The sequence below is a fragment of the Numenius arquata genome, chromosome 8 (assembly GCF_964106895.1).
Source record: "Numenius arquata chromosome 8, bNumArq3.hap1.1, whole genome shotgun sequence".
Lineage (NCBI taxonomy): Eukaryota > Metazoa > Chordata > Aves > Charadriiformes > Scolopacidae > Numenius > Numenius arquata.
In genome coordinates, this window is record NC_133583.1 from 10403888 (window position 1) to 10429349 (window position 25462).

The 25462-nt window shown below is 44.5% G+C and overlaps 2 protein-coding genes across 6 annotated transcripts in view; one reads left to right on the plus strand and one right to left on the minus strand.

The window, feature by feature from the left end:
• Window positions 1-412: 412 nt before the first annotated feature.
• SLC25A20 (solute carrier family 25 member 20) lies at window positions 413-12898 on the minus strand. The gene is made up of 9 exons (XM_074152477.1): window positions 12441-12898; window positions 11648-11740; window positions 9577-9704; window positions 7308-7398; window positions 6199-6316; window positions 4886-4958; window positions 4177-4286; window positions 2109-2233; window positions 413-1588 (listed from the first exon to the last, which is right to left on the minus strand). The coding sequence occupies exons 1-9, from the start codon at window positions 12543-12545 to the stop codon at window positions 1526-1528; spliced, it is 906 nt and encodes a 301-aa protein (XP_074008578.1). The 5' UTR covers window positions 12546-12898; the 3' UTR covers window positions 413-1525.
• The window catches only part of ARIH2 (ariadne RBR E3 ubiquitin protein ligase 2), a 32891-nt gene continuing 19972 nt past the window's right edge, over window positions 12544-25462 (plus strand). For 3 of the 5 annotated variants that reach the window (XM_074152473.1, XM_074152475.1, XM_074152476.1), the window contains exon 1: window positions 17144-17392. In XM_074152473.1, coding sequence (XP_074008574.1) covers window positions 17144-17392 — 249 coding nt within the window. Of the gene's footprint in view, window positions 13075-17045; window positions 17393-25462 lie in introns of those variants that run through there. The other 2 variants (XM_074152474.1, XM_074152472.1) reach the window with 2 other exon arrangements.

Sequence of the window (25462 nt, forward strand, 5' to 3'; positions counted from 1 at the left end):
GTGAAGACTGTGTCCTTATGGCATAGGCCAACAGAACATGCCAGAACAAGGACAAACTCTCAGCCTCCTTTCCTGTGGACCATCAGGACAGATGCTTTCCCTAAGCTCCCCTCTATCTGTGTCCAAGCCTCTCCCTGGAAAACATAAAATGCTTTCCATAGGCAAAACGTGTAACTTAGTTTCTGGCTTTACAGTTAAAAAGTTGCATCCGCACCACAGAACCTAAGGGGACTTGTACAACAAACCCGTGAAGTGTGGAACATTCATTTCCATGGCTCGCGTCAGAAATCCAAAAGCTCAAAGGCAAGGGGTGGCACAACTTATTTCCCAATCACAGCTCAGAATTAAGAATTGGAAAACTTCTGCAAAACTAACCATGCAAAAAGTAAGCGAACCGAAGCACATACTGTAGCCAAGCAGCAGCCAGCTTTATTGAGTTCCAGTAACACTGCATCAAACAAACAAACAAAAAATTATAGTTGCTTTTTGCTTCTTAGCATTAGTCATTTCTCAAATGAAAATATGATTATGTTTAATGATATTAAGAGAAAACCAAGGAACAGGAGCAAGAATAAAGTTAGACAAGACTGCAGAGCCAGCGTCCCCTCCATATATCCCCCTCATGTCAGAGAAATTGAGCTCTTGGAAGTACTGTTAAATTTTCCCAGGTCAGGGGTTGAATCCCAGGACACAGCATTTGATGAATCAAATATATTGTGGGTTGCTCTGAACCATGCTGTACTTTTGAAATCACATTCAGAATATCATCAGTGGGACAGAAAGGGATTTCAGAGAAAAGTTCAGGATCAAACACATTTCCCCACCGGCTGCTTCAGTAAAGCTTAGTACAAATGTTAAGGATAATTCATTTTTCCTCCTAGTACCACAGAAAAGATCAGTGCACAAGATCCGATACGCTATCTGTAATACCCCTCAGCCACCCAAACGTAGCTCTGGCCTCCTCTGCCGAGTTCTGTGTTTGCTGCATCACACACGTGTAAGATTAAAGCCACTGTCAACACAGAAAAACAACTGAAAAAACTAGAAGAGAGAGGAATGCTATCAGACATTGCTTGTAGATATTAGTATGTGCAGCTGCTGACTCATGCCCTGAGAGTTAAGTACGCACTGCCAAACAATTATTTTAAGGACGTTTTTCAGCATTAATAGCTACATGTTTCTTCGGTAAATAAAGAATTACATTGTAAGAAGTGTCTCCTTCTTCCATGAGGAAGTACTTAAGGTAGCGTGTGTAGTAGTGACAGCTGTCCATCAGCAGCGTTACTGCTATGGTACATTGGCTCAGAATCAGGTGAATCACCTCTAACTCCTCATCACCTCTGTTTCAGAGCTACGGCTTACGTTTCTGAACGGCACATAGCACCACCTAAAGAACGTGAGGAAGGCAAAAAGGTATTAGGCAAGTAATCATTCCCGAAACTTCAAGTGATCATTCATTTATTCCTTTGAGGCAGACTTGCACTCTCTTCCTTCTCCTCTCTAGTTTCCAAAGACTTCCTGGTCTTCATAGACCTGGTGCAACCCAGTTAAGAAACTTCATAGCAACTTCAAAACCAAGAAAACATGCCTGGAAAAGAGAGAATGTACAGAACACATAAGGATTATAAAAACCTATTCCACATAAGCTTTTTGAAATGCAGCACTACAAACACCACATGTGGCTGATGTGGAAGGAGGAAGACAACAAAAAAGGTCTTGGACCAGAGGCAAGAATTCTACTGTCTCCCTCCACACAAAGGCAGAACTTCTACTCTGTTGGGCTCATTATTTATTAAAAGGGAAGCCAGTCCAAACTTATCCACCCACTTCTGTCTTCTACTGGTGGATATACAATCAGGCAAGAAATACTATCAGAATAACTCAAAGGGCTTTCATGAAAAGCTTTGAAGGAAGGTTTACTTGGCGTTCCCCCTAGATTAAGGTACATTTTTAGAATCTGAACACCAACATCCAGAAGTACCTGCAGTGACAAGAATCTCACTGAAATGGTACAACAGTGAGCAGCCAGTCATCTCCTCTACTGACCACAAATATACACTGTGAGTGCCCAGGTCTCCAAAATCCACCTGGAATTGCAATTTACTTACCGCGTTCGCGGGAAATGCCCTGATCATTACAGCTGTGAAACCCTTATACAGAGATGCAACTCCTTCCTCTCTGATCAGCTCTCTCAGCACATCTCTAAAACCATTTGGGTATTTTCCTGGAGGAGCTGAAAGGGATACAAACCACATTAGTTAAGATGTGTGACAGTCACAAACACTGAAGAAAGTGGCATATGTAACAGCCCAGGATTTTCAACAGGCTCGCACTTTTATACCATCTAAGTGGCACCAGAAACTGGGCATTGCTAGAGCTGTTTTGTGAAAACATCTGCTCGGGAAAGTTATCTATCTCAGTCAAAAGCTAGTAAACAAAAAAGACACCTTACTAAAGACTCAGTAGACAGAAGGAAGGTGCTCACCATCACCACAAAGCATTTACCTAATCAAGTCACTGGGGGGCAGGGAAGAAAGAAGAACAACTTTTGTCAGGGTTGGATGTCTGAGCTGCTGCTTGCACCACTGATCACAGCTCTCCCAAGAGCTGCAATTAGGAGACAGGGAGGTCAGCTATAAAAATTGATGAAGTTTTTTATAAGAGAGAGAAAATGATCCTATCACGTCACAGCCAAGAATAGCAACAAACTTCAAGTGAAAAGCACAGGCTGTTTTAATGCTGATGTTACACAGATTTGCTGAAGTGTTTCTAAAAAGTTGTTTTATTCAAAGAACAAGTTCTTCCTCCTCCTGACACTTTGCTGCCTCTGCCAGCCCTCTGAACAAGCACTCCACAAAACAGCCCAGCCAAACAGGACCACCATGAACCCACATCGGCTGTACAGCAGCGTTGGGACCGGCTCAGTGGAACAAGGATGCAAAGTTGTAAAGCGTTTCACACCCAGCCTTTGGTGTGATACCAAACAACCACAGCATCCATTACTCAGAGAAAAGAAAAGAAGTTTCCTGCACTAGATTATCGTGATCCGTGACTCAAGAAAAACGCTTATCGCTGTTCCATGGAGAGCTGATTCCACAGACAGAATACAAGAAGCTGTAACAAAAATACCCATTGACTGGGACGCCCAGAGAAACCAAGAGAAAATCTGTCAAACTGCTGAAGCTCAAGGCCTGGGGCTGTTCTCACCACAACTAGGTCATAGATCTTTAGGAGCAGATCTGCTCGTCTAAAAGAAATGCTCTTGACAGGGAATGCCCAGTTACAGTAAATTTCAGATAGCAAAGGCTACAATTTATACAGCTATGTCTGAAGTGAAATAACAAAACCTCTCAATTACACTTGCAACAAAACAGCCACAACAAGCAGTTCTATTATTATCATTTCTGTGCTTAGGTTTCAAAACAGGTATCTCAAATCAGGATCATTTACTGTGTCCAGTTCTGGGCTCCCCAGTTCAAGGAGGACAGGGAACTGCTGGAGAGGGTACAGGAAAGGGCTACAAAGACGATTAGGGGCCTGGAACACCTTTCTTATGAGGAAAGGCTGAGGGACTTGGGTCTTTTTAGTCTGGAGAAAACTGAGGGGGATCTGATCAACACCCATAAATACTTAAAGGGTGGGTGTCAAGAGGAAGGAGTCAGTCATTTTTCAGTGGTGCCCAGTGACAGGACAAGAGGTAATGGGCACAAACTTGAACATGAGAAGTTCCATTTAAACATGAGGAGGAACTTCTTTCCTGTGCGGGTGGCAGAGCACTGGAACAGGCTGCCCAGAGAGGCGGTGGAGTCTCCGTCTCTGGAGACATTCAAAACCCGCATGGACATGTTCCTGTGCAACCTGCTCTATGTGGACCTGCTTTGGCAGGGGGGTTGGACTAGATGATCTCCAGAGGTCCCTTCCAACCCCATATCATTCTGTGATTCTGTGATTATATTAGCAGGGAGACAGAAACAAAGATGTGCAGCCTCATCCACCAGAAATTTGCAAGGAAACCAACTAAAAAGCAAGGAACACACTTGGGTTTTTCATGTAGTTGTCTCAAGCAGTGCTCAAGATCCCGGATGCCATGCTCAGATGGCATCTTCCATCGCTGCCCAGCCCACTTCCAGGAGCCCTGCGCTGACCATGGCCGTGACAAGCTGGGATGCAACTCACCAGTCTGGAAACGGGATTTCAGCACATCTGGTGGAATGGCAACCGCCCAGTTGAAGATCCCAGCCAGGCCCCCAGCAAAGAGGATCCGAGGCACGCTGAGGTCACTCACACTGTGGCAGGATTGGGGTGGGGTGGGAGGGAAAAGAAAAAAAAAATTGAAAAAAAGAGAAACAAACAAACAAAATATTAAAAGCTCATCTGTTTTGACTAAGGTGACAATCAAAGAGGCAGCCTGGCTGACAGCCAGGAGGCAGCACAATGCTGCAGACACGGAAATCTGAGCAAGATTTCCAAGAATCAAAACCCCATGGGTAAAATGTACTAACTCCACCCTAAAGGTTCAAATCTTTTTATTCAGCAGCACACACACAGATGCTTTGGGGGAAAAAGAAAACAAAACAAACCAACAAAAAAACCCAACAACAAAACCACCCAGCTTTTTGTGCACACACAGAGGTGAAAGTGAAGAGACCTAATTTAAATATTCCTTGGCTAATAAGATTCAAGGCTAGAATCTGAGAGAAACTCAGGACACTATTTAATTTGTCAGTTAATCCCAGACCAAAACAGTTCAACTCACAAGATGAGGAACTTTTTTTTTTTTTAAAAATTGTTCTGATGATACTGTTCTAAATCTCTCTGTAACTGGGGAGATTAATCAGCAGTGTTTGAGAAGTTCAGAAAATGATGACTGTGAGATTTCACTAACCTCTTTCCCTCCGGGGTCAGAATGTTCTTCAGCCATTCGTACGTCATGAAGTACATTCCGCTGGCTGGGACATCTAGAGGGTAAACAAAGACTGTGAGTAGTGGGAAACAAAATGAAGCCTAAAGGCAAGCAGCCCCACGCCAGCTCAGCAACACCACTAAGTACATCCAGATTCCTTTTCTGAACCTCCTCTATAAACAAAGTAAAATCTGCTGTTGCTCTAGACAGAGGTGCCTGAACTTTCCCAGGGACAGCAGGTGCTAAAGACAAGAACTCGGAAAATATCTGTTTTCAAGCACTTCTATCAGCAGCCTTTCAAGCCAGACTGTAACCTCTCTGCTGGCCGTTAAGCTAATGATGAGACAGCTCTAAGCTTTCTTAATTGCCGCGTAGCAGATCAGAACAGTTCAGGAACTTCAAGAGTTTTGCACACTATTTGTTCTAATGATTCTATTTTGGGGTTGTTTTTTTTAGCTGATGGGTTTCATTTTGGGTTTTTTTTAAAGATACTCCCGCAGCCAATTCTTAGCACATGCCTAAACTGGAGAACCAGCCTCTGGGTAGGGACACTGCCACAGTTACATTGCTAGTTCTACACTTCTGTGAGAAGCAGAGGATAGAACAAATTCCCAAACTGAGGTATCAAAATACAGACATTTCAACTTATCGTTGGAAAACATCGCCCCAGTACAGGGAACAATCTAATGCTTTCCAAAGGAGAAAGTACCAAAACATGTAAAGCATTCAGTGTCTGGCACAACTACTTTGTTGTTGTTGTTAGAGGGGTCATAACATCCCAGTCCAAAATAACCCACACTCGAGCGGGTAGAAAGCATAACTGCTGCAATCACATCTTCTAAAACAGTCAGCGTTACACAGCAACAGTCACAGGCAGTCACAATCCTTCTCCCAAGGAAGAAAAGAAAAGGAAAAAAAAAAAAGCAAACAAAAGGAAAAAAAAAAAAGCCCACTTCTGCATTTTTCTTTTCTCTTTGTTCTCTCTGCTCCTCTCCTGAAGTCTCTCATTCCACTTGGCTTCTCAGATCTTAATTACTTCCTATATCCCTCTGATCCTCGTCATCTAATCTCTTCCTCACTCACTGAGAATCTCATGTTTATTTCTCAGTCCCTTTGAGGCATTGGAGGAGCTCTGCAGACTGGGAAAAAAAAAAAAAAAAAAAAGAGGGGGTGACACAGCATCTCCAATTGGCTAAAGGGACAAGAAGGGACACTGAGATCTATGATACAACGTCAGGCTTCTTATCTTAAAGTACCCCATGCAGAAGAAGCATCAGAATGTCTCCATCAGTTACCTCTCATGAGGGTGAGCACTGTCCCCTTGTACACGCCACGAATCCCAGCCTCGCGGTACAGCTGCTTTGCACAGTCCAAAGAGCCACTGTATTTAGTTTCACCTGTAGCTGCCTGGATCTGAAATTAAAAAAAATTAATCTGAAAGATTAAAGCAATAGTTTTGACCAGTGAAGGTTTTGGCTGGTGAAAATTCAGCTCATAGTTAGAAAACCACGCGCATGTCTCCAGAGAGGAAAGAGCACATACTCATTCCACAAGGACTCCTGCATATGAAACCTCTGCGTCATTTCCTCAAACAGCTCCCTCCTGTGCAAGCCGAGGATATGTTTACTGTTCCATGCAGTGGCTAGATTCTCCCTTATTTTTCCCCAGTGTAAGTTTGAAATGACTGAAGTCAGTCAAGTAATACTACACTTGCACTGACAAAAAATAGCCTTCAAATAGTTTAGTGAAATTCAAACAATTTGCACGTGTATAAAAGCTTCCATGATAACGTCACCTCTGTCAGAACTAACACGTGACCACCCATCACTCCGCCAACCGAGTTCAACGTCGTCTGAAATCAGCAAACCTTCCCACCTCTGCTAAAGACAGTATTCTCATTTGCTCAGGTTTAGATTTTACAACAATATTTTAAAAACCCTGGAGGAGGTGTAGCCTCCTGGCTGGTAACAGCCACCCAAATATTAGAAAACTACTTCACATATTTTGAAATGCATTCCCTATTGGGAACTTGGCAAGGTAACAGAAAGTCTTTACACTAGAGTCTTATGATCTAGTAGTTTTGTATTTTTTTACAAGTTTCTCAAAGTATGGAAAAGTCCAGTTTTTCAGAATGAAGTGGACTGAGGCATCCACTGATGCCTCATATAACGCCACAGAGCATAAGGCTTGTGCTCTGTAAAATGAATAGAGCAATGAAGGCTGCATGTACTTATACTGTCGCGGTGAGTTTGTATAATGCTGCTTCGTGACACAGTTGCATTAAATGACAATTGTCTCAGTCCTGTCAAAAAACATAAACAGAGTAAATACACTAACCAAAGAAGTTCCTGGTATGGAAAGACAAGACCCCTAAAATTCCCATCACCACCATCCAATGCCTTACCTGTAAAAGGCACTTGATTCTCTCTCCTGGAGCCATGATTACTGTCGTGAACACTCCCGACAACATGCCAGCAGCAAACAGCTGAGGATATCTGCCCCGAGGAAACAGAAGAGACCCTAACACAACACAGTACACAGGAAACGAAGGGCAGAAAGACCCCTGTATCACCAGGTGATGCTGTTCCACACAAGGCTGGCAGTGGAACTAGAAATGCATCCACTGCTTTTGATGAGTGCAGAAGTGCCTCATCAATGCCTAATAAAAGCTAAGCATGTGAGATCTCTGGCATTCAAAGCGCTGGTTCCCACAGCAACCATAACTCAGGTATTCACATCCATTGTATTTGCTAATATTCCTAGTACTTGCACTGTTTGCTACAGCGTTCCCCATTCATTTTTATTCCCAACAGTCTCTTCCTCCTCCATTCTCCCACACTCTCCTCAGTGGCCTCAGCTTCCACCCGTGTTTCTGCTTGCGCAGCCAGGAGCCTCCTTTCTGTAACCTCTCAGCCCCTCACTCCTTCAGCCTCTGCCATAATCAAGTCTGTCCTACCAACCTGCCATCGTCCCGCACATTCTGCACCTGCAGCAAAGTCTCCATGACAGAAATCCTTTAAAAAAGCTGGGTTTCTCCATCACAAACTTACCTTTATGTCCAAAGTCCTGCTACTGTCTAACATCTCAATTTAACTAAATTCCACACCTCCTGCTTCTCTCCACTTGCTCAAGAGATGGCATTCTATTCAGGTTTTCCAATTCTTACACCGTTCTTTACTCTTAAATTCCCATTAAATCTTGCAGGCCATTTAGACCTTCCTCACCACTCCACGTGCATCTCCTGCTCAAACTAAGCTTTGAGTTTTCTCCCTCACTTTGGGATTATTCAGCCGCAGAAAAGACAGAACAGGCGCCTCAGGTTTCTCTCCATCTGCTTCCTTCCAAAACTACCCTTCAAAATCAGCATGAGGAACCACTGCCTGCCTCTAGACCCATAACCATGGTGCTAAGGGTCTGACCTTTATTTTTGGGCCTCACATCCCAGGCACACTGTATCTTACTGCATCAAGTCTGCACCCACAGCACAGTTGGGAACAATGACAGTTCCACCATCTATTTGTTGACCTTTGCTCTTTCTCTCCCACAGCTCTGATGGGAGGAGTTCTGCATAAAGACTCAAAAGACTATGCTGCCCTTCTCCAGCTTGCCCCCTAAAACTCCCCTTTAGCATGATGTGTATAAAACACAAGGCACTCAGGTGATAAGGCTGCTGGAAATAAGCCCACAGCCCATTTATTTCCTTGTATTCTCCACTCCATATTGATCGCCTGGGCTTACCCTTCAGCCTTGTCTGCATGAGGACACTATGGTGGTAAATGGGAGGGTAAGTTAGCAGCGCCCCAGCAGCTCAGCACTTCCTCCTTCTGAGCCACCCAAGTCGAGGAAGCTCGCTCTATGTCACAGCAGTGGCTAATGCTGTACAACCAGGGGCACCCACGCCACCCGGGAGCCTCGAACCCCCCCCCCCACGCCTGGCTCAACACAATGGACTCCTGCTTTCTGACAGAGCTCCTACGTATTGCACAAATAATAGAATAAAACGTTGCTAAGCTCCAGTTCTGTTCCTGTAGAGCTATAAATCACAATTCAGCAGAGAAGTTAAGGGAGTACTTTACGGACAGGGGGCTTTCCTCACACTTAAGTTAGCATGGAGAAAACCACACAAAGTTTCCTCAGCTTCCCACCTCTTTTCCAGGTGGTTAGACATGCCTGAGAGAAGGGCTGCTCATAAATACTGCTCTTCAGAAATTAGCAATAAAAGATTTCTACGGCTATTGTTATAGCCTAATGTAAGGAAGCAGCAGAGTCACAACTAACAGGGAAAAGAGAACCAGGACTGTGAATGTTGTCAAGACTGCTTGACCATGAATTTATTTCTCCCGTAGTTTCTGTTAATAACGAGACTGTTTTGCAGGCAATCATTATATAACTCACACTTCACTCATCTAAAACGGAATTGTTCCTTAATGGCTCTTTCTTGCGTAGAAAGGGAATTGCATAGCACCTGCCCACATGCTGTCTGTTTTTAGCCTGTGCTATCAGTCCCACGCTTCCAGAAGCATTAAAAAACAAGAGTGTTTTATTTTTTAGAACTATATTTATAACCTAGGAGAGGAGACAAATTTACACCACAACTCAGTATGTGACAATACTGCAGGCTGCAAGAGCCTTCGGGTGCCTTTCCCAACTGTCTGAGTAACTCAGAAACTCACGTCAGAATGTCATCAGGTGTTCTTTGTTGGAGTCTTTTTCCCAAGCCAAATCCAAAGAAGCACACAGCAAACATGGGTGTCACTCCGACGATAGGAGCTGCCATTCCTCTATATAAGCCTCGGACTCCCTGTAAGAAAGGTTATCACAAGAATTACTTGGTTTTGCATAGACTTTGCACACATTTCAATTTATTGAGAAGCAAAAGGCTACAATAGAGGATAGTGTCAGTCGACAGTCAAATTAATCAGAGGAATAATGGGGTCTATTGTTCATTTGCAATTACACATATTAAGCTGAGGCTCAGGGCCTGTTGCAGAGGAAAGTTATCCTTCCTGGAAAACACTGGCACCACTTATACCCTTCTGTTCCAATACTGTTCATCCTGTACTTACATCTAAAGTATGAGGAAGTTAAGCTAAAAGCCACCAGAGTAATAGCCCTAATAGATTGTGTCAAAAGCGTTCTCTCTCAGATACGTACAAAAACACACATGTGCTTTGCTAATGAGTCATCAAATGCAGTAGTGTAAAATCCTGACACTGAGCCTTACGCCGCTGGATCAAATTCACTTATTAAAGGAAGAGCCAGGGAGACTGACCTGAACTCCCCACATGAACTCAGTTTGGAATGAGTTCAAGAGAATTTTTTTTCCTTTCCTTCCCCAAGTCAAAGCTCTTTTTACCATACAACTTTACATTCCCGGTGTTTCCCTTCATCACACCGCACAGATGAAAAAATTCTAATGCAGACACTAGCAGCAGCATTTATTTCATTTATCTTGCCTTTGAACTGAACTTTTTCTAATTAAAAAGGAGAGTTATTTTTCTGCATAAAGGCTAGATGCACAAATTAAATAATTGCTGGTCCACATGCCCTTCATTCCTCCCTCAGATAAATCAGCGTATCCCAGTATGTGTCTGTAGCTTACAGGCACAACTGACCGCGCACTGAAATTGTATCTGGCTGACAAAGATCAGAGACTCCTGCTCAATCTTCCCATGAGCAGTGGGAAACAAAAGGCCTTGGCAGAGATGTTTAATAGTTTTCCTTATAGAAACTGATGAGTATTGAGTAGGAGTAGAGAGGCAGCATTGCTTCTGAACTTCGCATCACAAGGCTATTATTATGGTTCAGCTCTGACGTCTGTGCTTCAGCAGGGGTGTTAAAAACCGCAAGGGATTCAGAGCCAGCAAAGCATTTCAGTGCTTTGTGGGAGAGACCAGGGAAGCGAGATTTACTTTGGTTGTATAACAACCTGTTAATACCGTCATGAAAGTAGATTTCAGATATGAGACAGATCTTTCATTTAACAGAGAGTTACCCAACAAGATCCAGTGGTTAGAAATTAGACTTCAGACTAGTAAACAGTTGGGCTTTACAGCCATTGTTTCCAAATGGTAAACAGCTGCTGGGAAAACTTACGAAGCAGAAAACTGGATTCTATGTCACTTAAAGTCTTTAAACCAAGGCCGCGTGCCTTTCTAAAAACAAAATAGACTATAGTTCAATCACATGATACGGCTGATTCAGGAGTGAAACCACTGTCCACCTCTGAAGAAGATTGAACAAAACTACTATAATCGACCCTCTGTTCTCAAAAAAAAAAAAAAAATTAAAAAAATCTATTAACTCAAGCTAATGCTCCTCTGCCTTCACATAGATGGCATAATACGTTATAGAAGAAAGTAAAAGTCCCGCTTGTATCAGCAAAAGTCATTGCCTATTTTAAGATTCCCAGAGACAACTCCAAATACCACCAACTACAACAACAAAGCCAGCAAACAACTGCCAACATTCACTCCAGTCTATAACTTCAGATATTAATATCACGATATTTTGAACCAAAAGCATTTCTTAACAAAACGAAGAGACGTGCATCCGGAGCATGTGGGTTACAAGTATTCCCCAAGTTGTGTAATCTGCTGAAAAATTTTAGTTAGAATCAATTGGACTGATAACCCAAGAATCGCGTCTCTGAGGGACAACATTCCCACACGATTCCATTCCTGCGACATACAGGAACAACTGATATTTTTGGCAGGTGGTGCAGATGACGCGCTCACACTGTACCTCCCCAACGAGAGTCTTCCTGAAGCAGTCAAAGGTCCCAGAATAGAGCGGAGGCTGCCCCGGCTGCGGCTTGGGCTGGGTTTGCAGTCTGACCTAGTAAGAAGGAATAGGAAAACATTATTTTATTAAATATTACTATCTAAACTTTGATTCAGAAAACACCTCTATGTGACCGTTAAGGAGTTAAGTTTCCTGACCCGGCTTTACGATATGGGTAGGGAGATTGACAGCACTTAGCCCCTTGCAGAAGAGAAGAGATTGAATTTTAACGCATTTAATAGTTAATGTATGTAACTAATTAACTGCCGGGATAACATCAGGATAATAACCCCACCTGAACACCTGAGAACTTAACACCGTGTCACTGCTGCCTTACACACTCTCCTCCTGGACCCCCATTTGCTCCCTCACAGCGGGTCACTCGCGGCCTCCCTCCGGCCCAGGAGGACCTCACAGGAGAGGCCCGGGCTCCCCATTCCCTCCAACGCCGGGAACACCGACGCTTTTTTCCTTATTTTTACCATAAACCGGCCACCGAGGGGGACCGGCCACCGAGGGGGGCCGCCCAGTCGGCAGGGGGCGCCCTCTCGCACGGCCAGCCCACCCCTGGAGGCACGGCCGGGCCGCGCGGCCCCGCCTCCCCCGCGGTGCACGCCGGGAACTGTAGTCCGCCCCGCCAAGACACCCTGCCGTTCCCCGCGCGGTGCCTGCTGGGAAGCGTAGTCGTGTCCCGTCCCGTCCCGTCCCGTCCCCCCCCCCCAGCTGCCCCGGGCCCCCTTCTCCCCCGCCTCACCTTGATGGTGTCCAACGGGTGCCCCACGAACACCAAGCAGACGCCCCCAAAGCCACCGGCAAAGAAGTTCTTCACGGGGCTGATGGGCTGCGGCTGCTCCGCCATGGCGGCGGCAGGTGGAGAACGGGGCCGGGGCGCTGCGTCCCCGCCGAGCCAGTGCCACCGCCCCCTCCGCCCCGCGACCTTTACCCCAGTGCCGGGCCGCGCGGCACGCCGGGATACCGGGGGCGGCCGGCGCGGGGCAGGCCGGGAGAGCGGCGGCCCCTGCCCGCGGCGCTGCGAGGGCGGCGACGGGCTCTGCCCCCGCCGCGGTGCCGGGCTCGCTGGCGGCGGGCGCTGCCATCCAGCGCTGGCACCGGCCGAACCCGGGCCGCCGGCGCCTCCTGAGGGCGCTGAGCCGCTACCTTGGGGCGCTCCCGCCCCGCCGCTCCCCCCCGGTGGTTCGGTTGTTTCCCCCCCCCCCCGGCCCAGCGCAGTGGGCCGGCCCGGCCCGGCGGCGGCCTCGGCCCCGCCCGGCGGAAGTGACGCCAGGCGGAGGCCGGTGCTTCCGGCGTGCAGGCAGTGGCGGCCCGGCAGGAGGAGCCCGGGGCGCCGCTCCCTGCCTCCCCCGCCCGGCCGCGCTCCGCCGTGCCCGGTAAGTGCGGGGGGCTGGGCCGCGCTGCGGGGCTGGGGTGGTGGTGGGGGCTCCCGGTGGGGCGGCCTGTGCGGCGGGGGCGGGGAGCCGGAGGCGCCCGGTGAGCGCCGCCGCCGCCGCCTGCCGGGCCCCGTGTCCCTCAGCGGCAGGCGGCGGGGCCCGGGGCGGAGCGAGGCCGGCCGGAGGGACGCGGTGCCGCTTGTCTGTAAGTTCCGCTGAGTTCGGTGGCCGGCAGCGCTCCGCACCGGAGCCGGTGCCCAGGTCGGGCCGCCCCGGGGGAGAAGCCGCAGCCCGTGAGCTCTCAGGCCGGTTCCCTCCTCGCCCCGCCACCGCCCCGGCTCTCCCTCCATAGCTCCCTTCGCTCCCCGGGTTCTCCTGGGCTTTCTTCCTGCAAGCGTGCGGTGTCCCGGCTGTGCGGGACGAGTGCGGGATTTAGCTTAACCCGAGTCACCAAAGAAACGGATTTGAGGTAATTTAAACGAGCTGGGTCCGTTTCTGCCCGAGCCCGTGGAAGGAAGGTTCGTGTGGGTACGAGTAAAATAACTTGTTAAAAGTGATGATGGATGAGAAGGGACAGGAATTGAAGGGGTGAGATGAGTCGGGAAGGACGAGGCAGTCGTGATAGTGTGAACAAAGGCTGGGAGGTGGGAGGAGAGCAGGCAGCTTCACGGGGGAGGTGTGATATGGCTGCAAGGAGGTCTCTGCAGAGTCATCCGTGGTAAAAAGGATGGGGGATGTTGTTCTAGTTTCTCACTCTTGGCATGAAAAATTCCTATCGAAGAACCTCGGTGGAGAAGGAAATGGCAAGGTATGCGTGCTGCGTGTGTGAAGAAGCAATTGAGGATGATCCATGGATTACAAGTTTGAGCGACATAAACAAAGATGCGATTAACATCGATAGCGAGTGTGGAGTTGGGGTTGTAGATGGTTGCAGAGAAAAGAGAGTGGCCAGTCCATTTGAAGCTTTCGTGGATAAGTAGTTCAGGAGGCAGACTCAAGTTAGACTTTTCTGTCTCGCAAATATCAGTGGAGAGGTGAGAAGAAAAAGCCGTCACAAATGGGTGTGAAATAACAGAAAATGCAGGAGTAGCCTATAAACCACTTCCTAGAGAAATCCCAGAGAGGTAGATATAGAGGACAAGAAAGCAGGAAAAGATGATGTAGTAGGAAAAGGTATGAGGTGGGATAATGTAATTTACTGTGTCTGGCGGCGGTGAGGTCAGAGAGAGACTGATGGTGGCATATTTGGTGGTGTTTTGTTTCAAGAGACCTTGTTAAGAAGAATTGTATTGCGAAGCAGGAGTCAGCGAGAGGGGGCATCTCCGTTGGAGCCGATGGGCAGCAGAGCGCAGGGGTGGGTGTGTTTATGAGTTCCTGCAAGGGGGCTGGAGGAAGAGAGGGAATAAAAAAATTGTATTAGTGTTAGTGAAGATGAGGAAATATCTGGGATGAAGGTGGTAAGAAGGACCTCATCCTCCCATGGGTAGGACAGTGATCTAAATATGATTTAAAACTTTATAATCTGATTTTTTGGGATTATGGTAATTATGTAATCTAAATACTGTTTAGTTTTTTGACCCTCTTTTTTGAGTTTAACATCTTTATTGTCTTAAAAACTAGTGTTGCCAAGTATTAGCTGTGTCTTGTCTTAGGTTGTATTCAGAGAGTTTGTATTTGTCACTGGGTCATGAGGGCATTAGCCTGAGCATTAGGTGAGTTGAGTTCTGTTCCTTGTTTTCCTAGTATCCTGCTTTGTTTCATCCACAGAGCTTGTACCTTAGTCTTCCTCTCTCTTCACACGTGTCCATCTGACGTTCAGTTATGCCGGAAGGGAGCTCTTTCTGAGAACGTTGTGACAGGAGCCACAAACGTCGTCCAGTCTCCAGACTGTTTTCTGCTTGATATATCCCATTTGCCTGTGCAAACAGTTCCTCTGTTTGTTCAAAATAAGTGTGTTAGTGCCCAGCAAAAGGGCTCTCTGCTCTTCTGAGCCTCCTCCCCAGCACCTGGTATGTAACTGCTGAGGTACCAGGTAGGCCCATTGTTCTACTTAGATATCTAAAAACATCTCCTTGCTTGGACAGGACTCGCTGTGTGTTGAGATAGCAAATGGACCCAGTGTTTTGGGTAGGGTTTTTTTCTGTCTGTAGTGTGTGGGATGATCAGAGTGAGTTTGAGAAGTTTCCTGACTGGTGAGACTTGCTCAGGCTTTGTGATGCTCTGAGGTTGGCTGGAGGAAGCTGTTGCACGCTGGGCTATTGATATCTCTGTAGCAGTGCTCACAGTGGAGTCTCAAATAAGTTATTCCTTTAACATAAGGTTTAACAGGTAAAGATCCATTACTTCTTTTATGCATGAGGTCAGTGTCGATACAGATTAAGCCCAGAAGTGACTCGTTAACCCTAATCAGGGTAGAGGGAGGGAGGAACACGCAATATAGGTTTTGCCTTCTGTCTTTCAAATCAGATTTCACATCTGTCTCCTTCCAATACAGAGAGATGGGGCCTCTGCTCCACTGAAGTTCTGCAGGAAGCAGAGCTATAAAATATTTGCTATCCATAACAGAAGTAACACACAAAGAAATCAAGAGGCAAATGAAAGAAATGGAGACCAGAATTCAGGGGATAATATAATTAGCTCCTAGCTTTCATCCTCTCTCACTGGAGGTTTGTATCTGCTGAAATCTCTGCAGCCCCTCAAATTAATCGTACATCACATCTCTTCCTGGTTATTCTTTGCTGCCTCGTCAGATTATATGGAAACAGAAAACAAACGACTTGAGGAAGAATAATGAAGAATTATGATTGAGATTTCCTGTGCTCTAAAGTCAGGATTTTCAAAGCTTGATTATGGTTCCCCCAGCAGCTACAAATTGTGATACTGTGGGAATATGTTTGAGGAACAGATCTAACAACATAGTAACGCAAAATACAAATGTGTAAGAAAGCAAATACATGCTGCTTGTACAAATTATAGCTTTGATCTTATGTATATATTTTTATATGTAAAATTTGATTGCAGCGTTGTTTTGAGTCTTTTTTTATTAAATATATTCTTTCTTGAAACTAAATTATTTGGCTAAATGGAAATTTGTGACTAAATATAAGATGACCATAATTCAAGGTTGATATGTGCTCTACTGCTGAACCTCTTAGATCTTGACTTCGTGCTGGTTTAGTTACACAAGCAGAAGGTTTGTAGTCCTGATAAGGAAACTCAAATATGTGAACTTTCTAGTACCAGTGAAAATCTAAAAAAAATTGGCTGTTCTGATTCTTCTTGAATAGCAGCTGTCAACACTTGAGCATAAATTTCCACATTCAGAAGGTAATAAGTGTATATTGAGAAGGTAATAAAATGAGAGAGTTTCTTTTATTTCCCCCCGCAGATGTAAAGCCCAAGCCACATCACATCCAGCATAACCTACTTAAAGGCGTTAACTAATTTTACCATTTCTTTTGAGACAGTACTGAAGGGAGTATGTGAGAGATCTATCTGCTTGTCTTATTTTTCAAAGTCCCACCTAACGGCTGTGGTTCTGAAGCACTGTGGTCATAGTTAAGGGATTTGTGTTTTTTCCTGTTGGTGAAACGGATATGGTGCTTTTCTGCAGCTCTTCGGACTGTTGGTAAAAACTTAATGTCATAAATCTGCTTGTACCTCTGAAAAGGTCTGTAGTGAAGGTTATGGAGCTGCTTGCCAAATGTCAAAAGTCTCGGGGCCGGCACTGGGGGCAAGGATGCACAGTAATAAGCTGGTCTCCAAGGCTTTAGACCTTGCCTGTCAGAGCGGCCTTGGCTTTGCAGGTGCAAGAGTCGCAGTGGATCCATATCGAGGACCTGCACAGCAGAATCTTCTTTAGCTGGGCTGTTGGGTCGGTCCATTCCTGGCTATTCGATCATCTGTATGATGTTGACATGGCCTCTCTTACAGTTTCTTAGGCAACAGAAAAATTGTTTTTCCCCCCTTAGGAGACAGAGCTCAGATGAAATCAAAAGGACGATAAAGTTTGGAGGAGAAAAAGAAGCTGCAATTGCTTTCCTGGTCTGCAGTTTGACAGGGCATTAAGATGTCCGTGGACATGAACAGCCAGGGCTCTGACAGCAATGAAGAGGATTATGACCCTAATTGCGAGGAGGAGGAAGAGGATGAGGATCCTGGGGATATTGAGGATTATTATGATGGGGTAGCTAACGACGTGGAGCAGCAGGGAGCAGATGCCTTTGATCCAGAGGAATATCAGTTCACCTGCCTGACTTACAAGGAGTCGGAGAGCACTCTGAATGAACACATGGCCAGCTTGGCTGCCACGTTAAAGGTGAGGAAAGGTTTCTGCATTAACACAGGTGTAAAATAAGTCTGTGATTGAAAGGGCAAATGCTGAGCGTACTGTTGGAAATAAAAGCTGTGGTGATATTACTGTTATGCGGGGTTGGAGGAACATTATTGAAGGTCCCTGGTTCAGAACTGACTCAAACGTTTAAAATTGTTGCATACTGCTTCTGGGCCTGAAAAATCTTCCTTACTGAGTGTTGATTCTTACAGTTTGGTTTTTTTTACAGAGCTGAGCTTCATGACCAAAATTCCTGAGTTACAACTCTTTGCGTTAGCACAGTGCAAAGAGGATAGATAGAAAAGAAGCAAACCAAATCATAAATGGTGCAGATTGGTACACCTGTGTTTGAGAAGATAACTGACAGATAGGAAGACATGCTAAAACTCTGTAATTCTAACAAAAACACCTTTCTTTGTTGGTTCTGAGAGAATAATCATAGACTTTCAAAAAGACAGATCAGCTGTCGTGCCAGGTATTAACCCTACTGTTGCAGTGACAGCAATTAAAGTACAATGAACTTGCCAGCTCTTGTAGTGACTAATTCATCACAGAAGAGTCAGCTCCGTGCTGTTATGCTCAATAAGACTTTTGTGAAGTTTTCTTTCTCTTTGTGCAACTGATTACTCTAGTGCAGACTAGTAATAAAAAGAGGTTCCCTCTCTGCCTTGCCAGTGTGCTTCAGTCCCAGCGCACGTCAGAGGAAAGCAGTTTCCCAGGCTCTAGGTGTTCGAGTTAGCAACACATCTACTTTGGAACAGGTCTCCTAGTGCTTGTTATTCTCTGGAACAAACCCTGAAAGCAGGATGGAGGACCACAGCATATAAAAAAACCCATGTTGGATAGATTTTGCTTCCTATTAATTTGGTCTGAATCAAACTTAATTTAAAAAAAAAAAAAAAAGAAGGATCTCTTGATTCTTTTTTGCACATTGGAGTGTCCTATAGAAATAGTGTAACCATAAACCCCAAGGACTATAAATCCTATAAACAATAGGTTCTAAAGCACACCCATACTTTTTGCTGCATCTCTAGCTAGTTTTGCCATCTATTGTGCTTGTTCCCAGCATTCACCACCTCAGAAAATGAAGTTTTGGTCTTTCTTGTCTGTGATTTCTTCAGTCAGCTCTGAATGCCTGCTGTTCCCTCCAGATTGTAAGAAAGGGGAGGCAAAAGAAAAGAACAAATGCGAATAGTTGGTCAGCACTTTTGATCCAGCTGTCGGTTGCTCTTGGTTCTTAGCGATTAAGTAAAGATTTAGAACGGCTTTTCTGCTCCTTACTGTTTGCCTTCAAATGGAGCACACTTCAAAAAGGTGACCCCTGCCATATTGTTCCCTTGAATTAAATTAACAAAAGCAGTACTTTACTTAGGCTTTAAAATCAGGCTTCCAAAGTTAAAATAGGTTTTCTAAGAATTCTGAAGGTCTCATTGAGCAAATATTGTAGTTGATCAGATAATACCAACCTGTTAGCTCAAATCTGGCCCTAAATATGACCCAAGGAGAGAACATTTTAGATTCCTTCAATACCAAGAATATGCCTGTGTATTTGCTTAAGAAAGAAGTGCTACACATTTTGGGCTGTGCACGAGAAGATAACAATAAATCTGGGTAGAAATCTGAAAAACTGTGATCTTGTAAGCCACACGCTCTAAGTCTTTAGCTCTTGAAGTGCCACATGAACTCTCTGTTCGCTAGCAACAGTGGTGCAAGAATTGCACTTTTCTTGGAAATCTGTTGTGTATCTGCAGCATGTGCTTTTTGTTTCCTGGCATCCTTTCTCATAATACTTCATCAACCCTGTTTCTTCCTTCCCCTCTCTTCCCCCAAGGAAACTTGTCATTTTGTTAGTTTTCTGAGACAAACTGGAGTGGAAAGAATTTATGTTGCATTAGCAAGCATGGAGAAGAAGGAAATTGAATAGAACATGTTGAACTATTTGTTATCCTTATTTTCCATTGACTTGATGGACATGAATAAACAGGGACAGACTTTTGCAAGATCTGTGTTCTTTTCTCTAATTTGCTCGAGCTCTAAAAACTTTTTTTTTTTTCTTTTGAAGACTACCTTTCCTAATGTCCTGGGTTTTTTGGATAGCAGTGATTGTTCTTTTGTCTCTTCGAACGCTAGTTCAGTTTGTTGATTTCATCCTCTTTCCCTGCTGACAGCTAGTGGTTATGTAGTGCTTTTCAGCATTAGCTCCTAGTTAAGGCAGAGTGGTTGCCCCTCACAGGGCAAGAAGGAGGTAAATTAAAGACTGTCTTCAGGAGATTCGATGTTGAAGGCAACTCGTGACATGGTATCTGAGCAATTTGCTAAATAAATAGACTAATACAATTCCCTAAAGCAAAGAAAAAAATGAATGCAATAAATGGGCTCAAAGCCATGTTTGAATGTTCTGTCACTGTGTGTTGTCATTAAGTGATTCACTTTCTGAAGGTTAAATAGGGAGGGGTGTGTACTGAGCGTGGTTTTTCTCAGTGGCATATTGTCAACAAACTCTTAAACCCAGGAACAAGTATTCAGGCTTTACATCTTCATACTTGCAATCTGTACTGCTTTTAGCTAATAACAATCTAGATAAATAGTATTTCATTTGCTCTGCTTATTAACCCTCAACATGTTTTTTTTTAAAAAACTTTCAGCTATTTCAGGCTGATTGTTGAATTCCTATTTTCTTAAAAGCATCAAGGCAAAGGGTGATCTTCCTTGGAAACCCTCTTGGCTACCTTTTTTCATTCCTCTTCAGAAGCAGATGACCTTGTTCTTGCTCCTACTGAAGCTAAAGAGCAGCTAAACAAGCCTTCCGTTGGCTGGCTAATTTCAGGTCAGGTGTGAGCACCCTGTGTATGTTTAAAAGTTTGAATGCAACATCAGAAGAGAAGACGGCCTCTTTGACAAAATGTTGGGGTTTTTTATCTACCTCAGTTAGAAACAAAAATAGTTTAAAATCTTAAGTCTGATAAAAGCATGAAACCCAGCATGCAGGTAGTTTTGTGCCCTTGTATCTCTTACCGTCATAGGAAACTTGTACCTTGAGTTCTTCTGACTTGCTTTTTATCAAGTGGGGAATTCTGAATAGAAAAGCTAATACAAACGAGGTTGCAGTAGATAAAACCAGCTGTGCCGTGGGGCCTGCAGCTACAGTGGTAGTTGTCCCAGAACCATACAGAAACTAGAGGGACTTCACAAGTGGTACTTGGAAAGTTCCTCTTCACTTTGGTTTTAGTAAGAACTCTGTGTGGATCCTTGCTTTCCAGGAAAAAGAAGAGGAAATGTTTGCTCCTTGGTTGGTGCTGTTTAATCTGGAGGTCTGTTTGTGGAGGGTTCAGTTAATACTCTGACCAAAATTAGGACAGGCTAGCTCTGTTAAAACATGCCAGAAGAAAATCTCAAACTAATATTATCCGAAACTGTGATTCTCTGACCAAAAGGCCTGTGAATGGAAGCAGATCAGGTTTAATTCCCCAAAAGGTCACTTGACCAACACTCAACACTTGTTAAGGGCAATACTCTTCAAAGCAGAATGGCATTTATTGCTTGCAGACCAGCTAAGAAATTTACAACAGTTCTTTTTAAAAAGCATTATAAAATCCGGTATTTTTCAAAAATAATGAATTAAAATTGTGCAGTAATAAATGTACAGTTGCTGAGTGATCACGGGTCCTGGAGTGGCAGTATCAGTACATGCACACAAACAGTACCATACTCAACAGTTGTACAAACAAAGTTGACCCTGTCACTGGCGAGCAATTAAGTGTGTGATGATGTCATATTGTTTTTGTTTGTGAATGACACTTCCTGGCTCTGCTGAGGGTCTCCGTACGAGTCTGGAATATCTGTGATGTTCCAAATAACTAGCAGTATTTTGTCTGTTTCAGAGATGAGATGAATCTTTCTAGTTCTTACCGATTTTTTTTGACTGGTGATATAAACCAGCAGATAAAACAATTGCAGTTACAATTTATGAAAAAATGCTCCCTTGACTTTAGGTCTTTTTAGAAGCTGATTGTCAGCCATGAGGAAGCTAAGGTATTTCTGCACGTACAAGGTAACAAGGCAAGATGGTCATGTTGTTTTACAGGCAGTTGATAATAATGTAGCCTTTCCACTAAACCCAAAGGAACTGTAAAACTGAAGAACTTAAAATGTTCAGTTTGTTAATGTGAGTAATCTAGTACTTACCAGACAGCAAAAATCTAATCTTACTTCCCTTGATTCTTGAATTAACAGCTTGTGATGTGTGGTTTGTTGGTTGGGTTTTTTTTGTTTTTTTTTTTTTTTAGCCCTGAGCCATGAAGAATAGAACTCGGTAGATGCAAAAAGTATTTGATGTCATGACGTGGTACTGAACCTATTAATCCATGTTGTCACTACAGATCTTTCAGAGATAAACCTTTTTTTTTTTTTTTATATTCTTCCTCACCTGACTGATGTCACATCTTTTAATGTGACCAAATTAGTATTTGCTCATAAAAACACAGCATTTGCTCATGAAAACACAGCCCTTTGAAACTGTTCCACGCGCTCAAATTGCGCTGACACAGAAGGGTTCGTCTGTGGAGCTGCTTGGTGACTGCTGGCACCGGGCCTTTCCAAATACCATCTTCAGCAGATCCGGAGTCATGTGCGTGGAGACTGGCAGCCTGCTCCAGCAGCTCTGCCCGGAGGGGCTGCTGCTCGCAGGTCGCCTCCTGGGTGGCATCGCAGAAGGTCCCTAAAGAGCCCCATGACAAGACAGCGGCGCATGTGGCTCCCCGTATCGCTGAGCAAACCGTGGCCGAGTGTGTGGTGTGGGGCACTTATCTGAGCGACCCTGTAACGCTGCACAGTCAGCCTTTTTGGTGCCATAAAGACATCATGGAACTTATATGCAACGTAAAATGGCAGCCGTAAAAGACTAGCTGCACCTAAGTACCTCAAGTGCAGGTATTCAAGCCCCTTGAAATATTAAAATGTGTGTGCATAAGAAGAGGGTTTGAAAAATTAATGGTCAAAGTTAATGTCCATAAGAACAAACATTGGTAAATTTTAGTATATATCGGCAGTTAATAAATATTTAAATATCAGTTATTATAAATGGTAGGCCCTGATAGGCAAATTTGACTTCTCCACAGAACCCCTGTGGTGCTGTTTGGCAATGATAATGCACTATTTCAAAGTACCTGTAAACCCTAGATTAGTCAGGACGTGCAGGTTTATATCTATCTGTACCATGTTCTGTGTTTTAATATCAAGCCAACATTATGTGGGGCATCCAGTTGGAAGTTGTAACCCTTTGGTGCACAGGCTTTTGAGACGTTCCTTTGTCCTTTACCCACTTTTTGTTCCCAAACAGAAGGATCCTGGAAGTTCTGCTGTACAAAAACTGTGTTGTTGCCTACCAGATTCACAATGCCTGTAGTAGTATGTTAAACATCAAGAAGATGTGAATATGTCTGTAACTGTCTTCAGTGTGTGTTTTATTTTGACTCCTAAAGGTCTTTTTTTTTAGGAAAAGTTTATTCAGTTTTCCTAGACTTCTGGTCAGCAAGATAAGAGAGCTGGCTGGTGAGCTTGTGACAACTTCATTAAGTCATTTGAGGAGAGAAACCAGTTTCGTTCCTGATTGCCCAGATCTGCTGAAATTCTCAACTTGATTGGAAAAATGAGCCGCAAATGTGGAGGGTGATTATAGCCCACACATTTCTTTGTGATTCACGCCTTAAATGTATCTTACAGCCAGTATGACAGTGCGGCAAGCGGGGAAAAAAAAAAAAAAAAATCTGTTCACAGCTGTTGATGAGTATGATCCTAGTGGGAGGTAGAGACAAGGCACGAGTCGTTAAAAATGCCGAAACAGTCTTTCAGTGAGTGCTTCACCTTGCAAGCTTACAGCTGGACAACACCATCACGGGAGCAGCGAGAAGCAGCTGAAGCCCGTTGCCAAATCTGTGCTGTGCCTGTGGAGGGTGGTGTGGCAGAGATGGGCTCCGTTGTGTACTATGAAACCCTGTTTTACAAAGCAGGTGTTCCTCCTCTTCATCTTTTTATAACAAAGGAAAAACGTTCGCAGAAGCTGGGCTTGTCATGTGTTATGTGGGACTGAGCATGGGATTACTCACGGCAAAGTTAGCTGCGCTCCGCAGCGTGTGCGGTGTAGCCCTGTGTGCACACACCAGTGCTTCCCAGTTTGAGTTGGGCACCCTGTGTCCTGAGCCACCAGTCACAATCGTGTGGATTCAGGTTATTACCTGTCCTTCGCTTCGCCCCTCTGCATCCTTCGCATCCTCCTTCCTGCCAGCCAGAAGGAATTCTCCACTTCTCCTCTGTTTTGCTGGGAAAGCGCCTGGGCTGGGGCTGAGCCGAGTATAGCGGGGGGGGGTGAGGTGTTGCTGGGGGTTTTGGCAGCATGCGGGGAATGCCGTGCAGCGTGCGCTGGGCACTGATGCTCTCAGACACTGCGTTACGTTGGAAAGAATAACTCCAGTGAGTAGAGCTGGGGAGTTTTATGTCAGTCTTCTATCCCTGTGCCGCCTTACAGCTTCCTTGCTGCATTTCTTTCACTTTAAATCTTTCAAAGAAGGAATCTCATAACTATTTTGTAATAATGCCTTCTGGCATACCATCTTGCTTTTTTTTTTTTTTTTTAATTTATTTCTGAATCTTCTCAGGAAGAATAGCCCAACAGCTTGAGAAATACGTATGTTGAGATTTCCTCTCTGAGTCCTACTGATCCTGTTTGTTGGCAGCTGCAGCTGAAATTGTTGCTGTCCTGTGTAGGAGAGCGGATGGATTAAAGCAATATGTAAGTGTGGAGAAGGAGTTAGAATTTAACCTGAGATCCCCTTTCTTCAGTATGTGGCCAATTCGGTTGTGCCCTGACAGCTTCACAAACGGTGTGTGTAGCACCGGCGGTATTTGTCATTCCCAAACCGCGCTCTGCCTGCTGTATATGCTTTTAATCTCGCGGCGGACTGACACCAGGTCTCTGCGTGCCAGAGGGTGAGTGACGGGGTGCAGATTAAAACCCTGTGATGAAGCAGAGCTCACGTAGGGCTCTTTGTCAAGACCTTTCCGTGGTATCGAGGCTGTTGCTACAGGCTCTAAATTGCATTTCTTTCCCCGGTGCAGCCTGCACCCTGTAATCAGGAGAGGGGCTGAAACGTCAGGCACGTTGTAAGCAAGGCTGTGAGCAAAACCTAAAGATTGAGGGCTTCTTCTCACATTTTTTTTAAGCTTGACTGAACCCAGGAAAAAAGCAGGGTATCTGATTTCGTTGTAACTTTGTCTATTTTTTTTTTTTTTTCTGATAAGTGAAATTAATTTCAGTTCAGTTACGAAAACAGTCTTCTAATGCTCAGAAACCCCTAACGGATGCGGAGGACTTTGCCACAAGAAGACTTTGAACACTTGGGGTGTTTATGGCAGGTGATGTTACTCACAGCTCAAGCTCCTGCAACCTCCTGAGTTTGCATAATGGAAGTCTGCTTAAAAGAGGAGTAGATCAAAGCAAAGAAGAAAATATGGTTCAAAAAAAAAAGCTTTTTGGTTGCCCTTTTATTTCTTCTGGATTATTAATATTTCTGCAGTTTTCTGAGAAATCCTCCAGTAAAAACAGGGCAGTGGGATAGTTTTTCCAATGGGGCATGGAGGGAGTCAGGTCTACTTTCCACAAGAGAAGTGAGTGTAAAATAGTGGTTTTTTTCCATTTGTGGGTCACTTTCTTCACTTCAGGATCCTTAAGTAAAGCTTGTCTGAAGGGTTGGTTTTTTTTTTTTTTTTCTTCAGCAAAATTACTCAATACAAAGTATGGTTTCATTCTAGGTTGTTACTGTTCTCTACTGCAAACTCAGTTCGGTCTCTTTTTTGCCCGTTGTTGCTCACCGACAGCAACAATTTCAGAGGCTCTTGCTCTGTGTGTTTTTACTGTTGTAAAGAATTTAAGAGCAGTTTTTTAGCAGTTTTGATGCAACATACAAATATCTTTCCAAGTTCATCGTTTCCTTGTAGAACTAACAAAAACTGTTCATGGATTAAAAGAAATAATGCTTCTCAAGATTAATCCTATTTGCT

Coding starts and splice junctions, on each gene's coding strand:
- SLC25A20 (XM_074152477.1), bottom strand. CDS start 12,545: ATGGCGGAGCAGCCGCAGCCCATCAGCCCCGTGAAGAACTTCTTTGCC. Junction 4,287..4,885: donor CTGACCCCGGAGGGAAAGAG/GTTAGTGAAATC, acceptor ATCCTGCCACAG/TGTGAGTGACCTCAGCGTGC. Junction 2,234..4,176: donor GAAATCCCGTTTCCAGACTG/GTGAGTTGCATC, acceptor TATCCCTTTCAG/CTCCTCCAGGAAAATACCCA.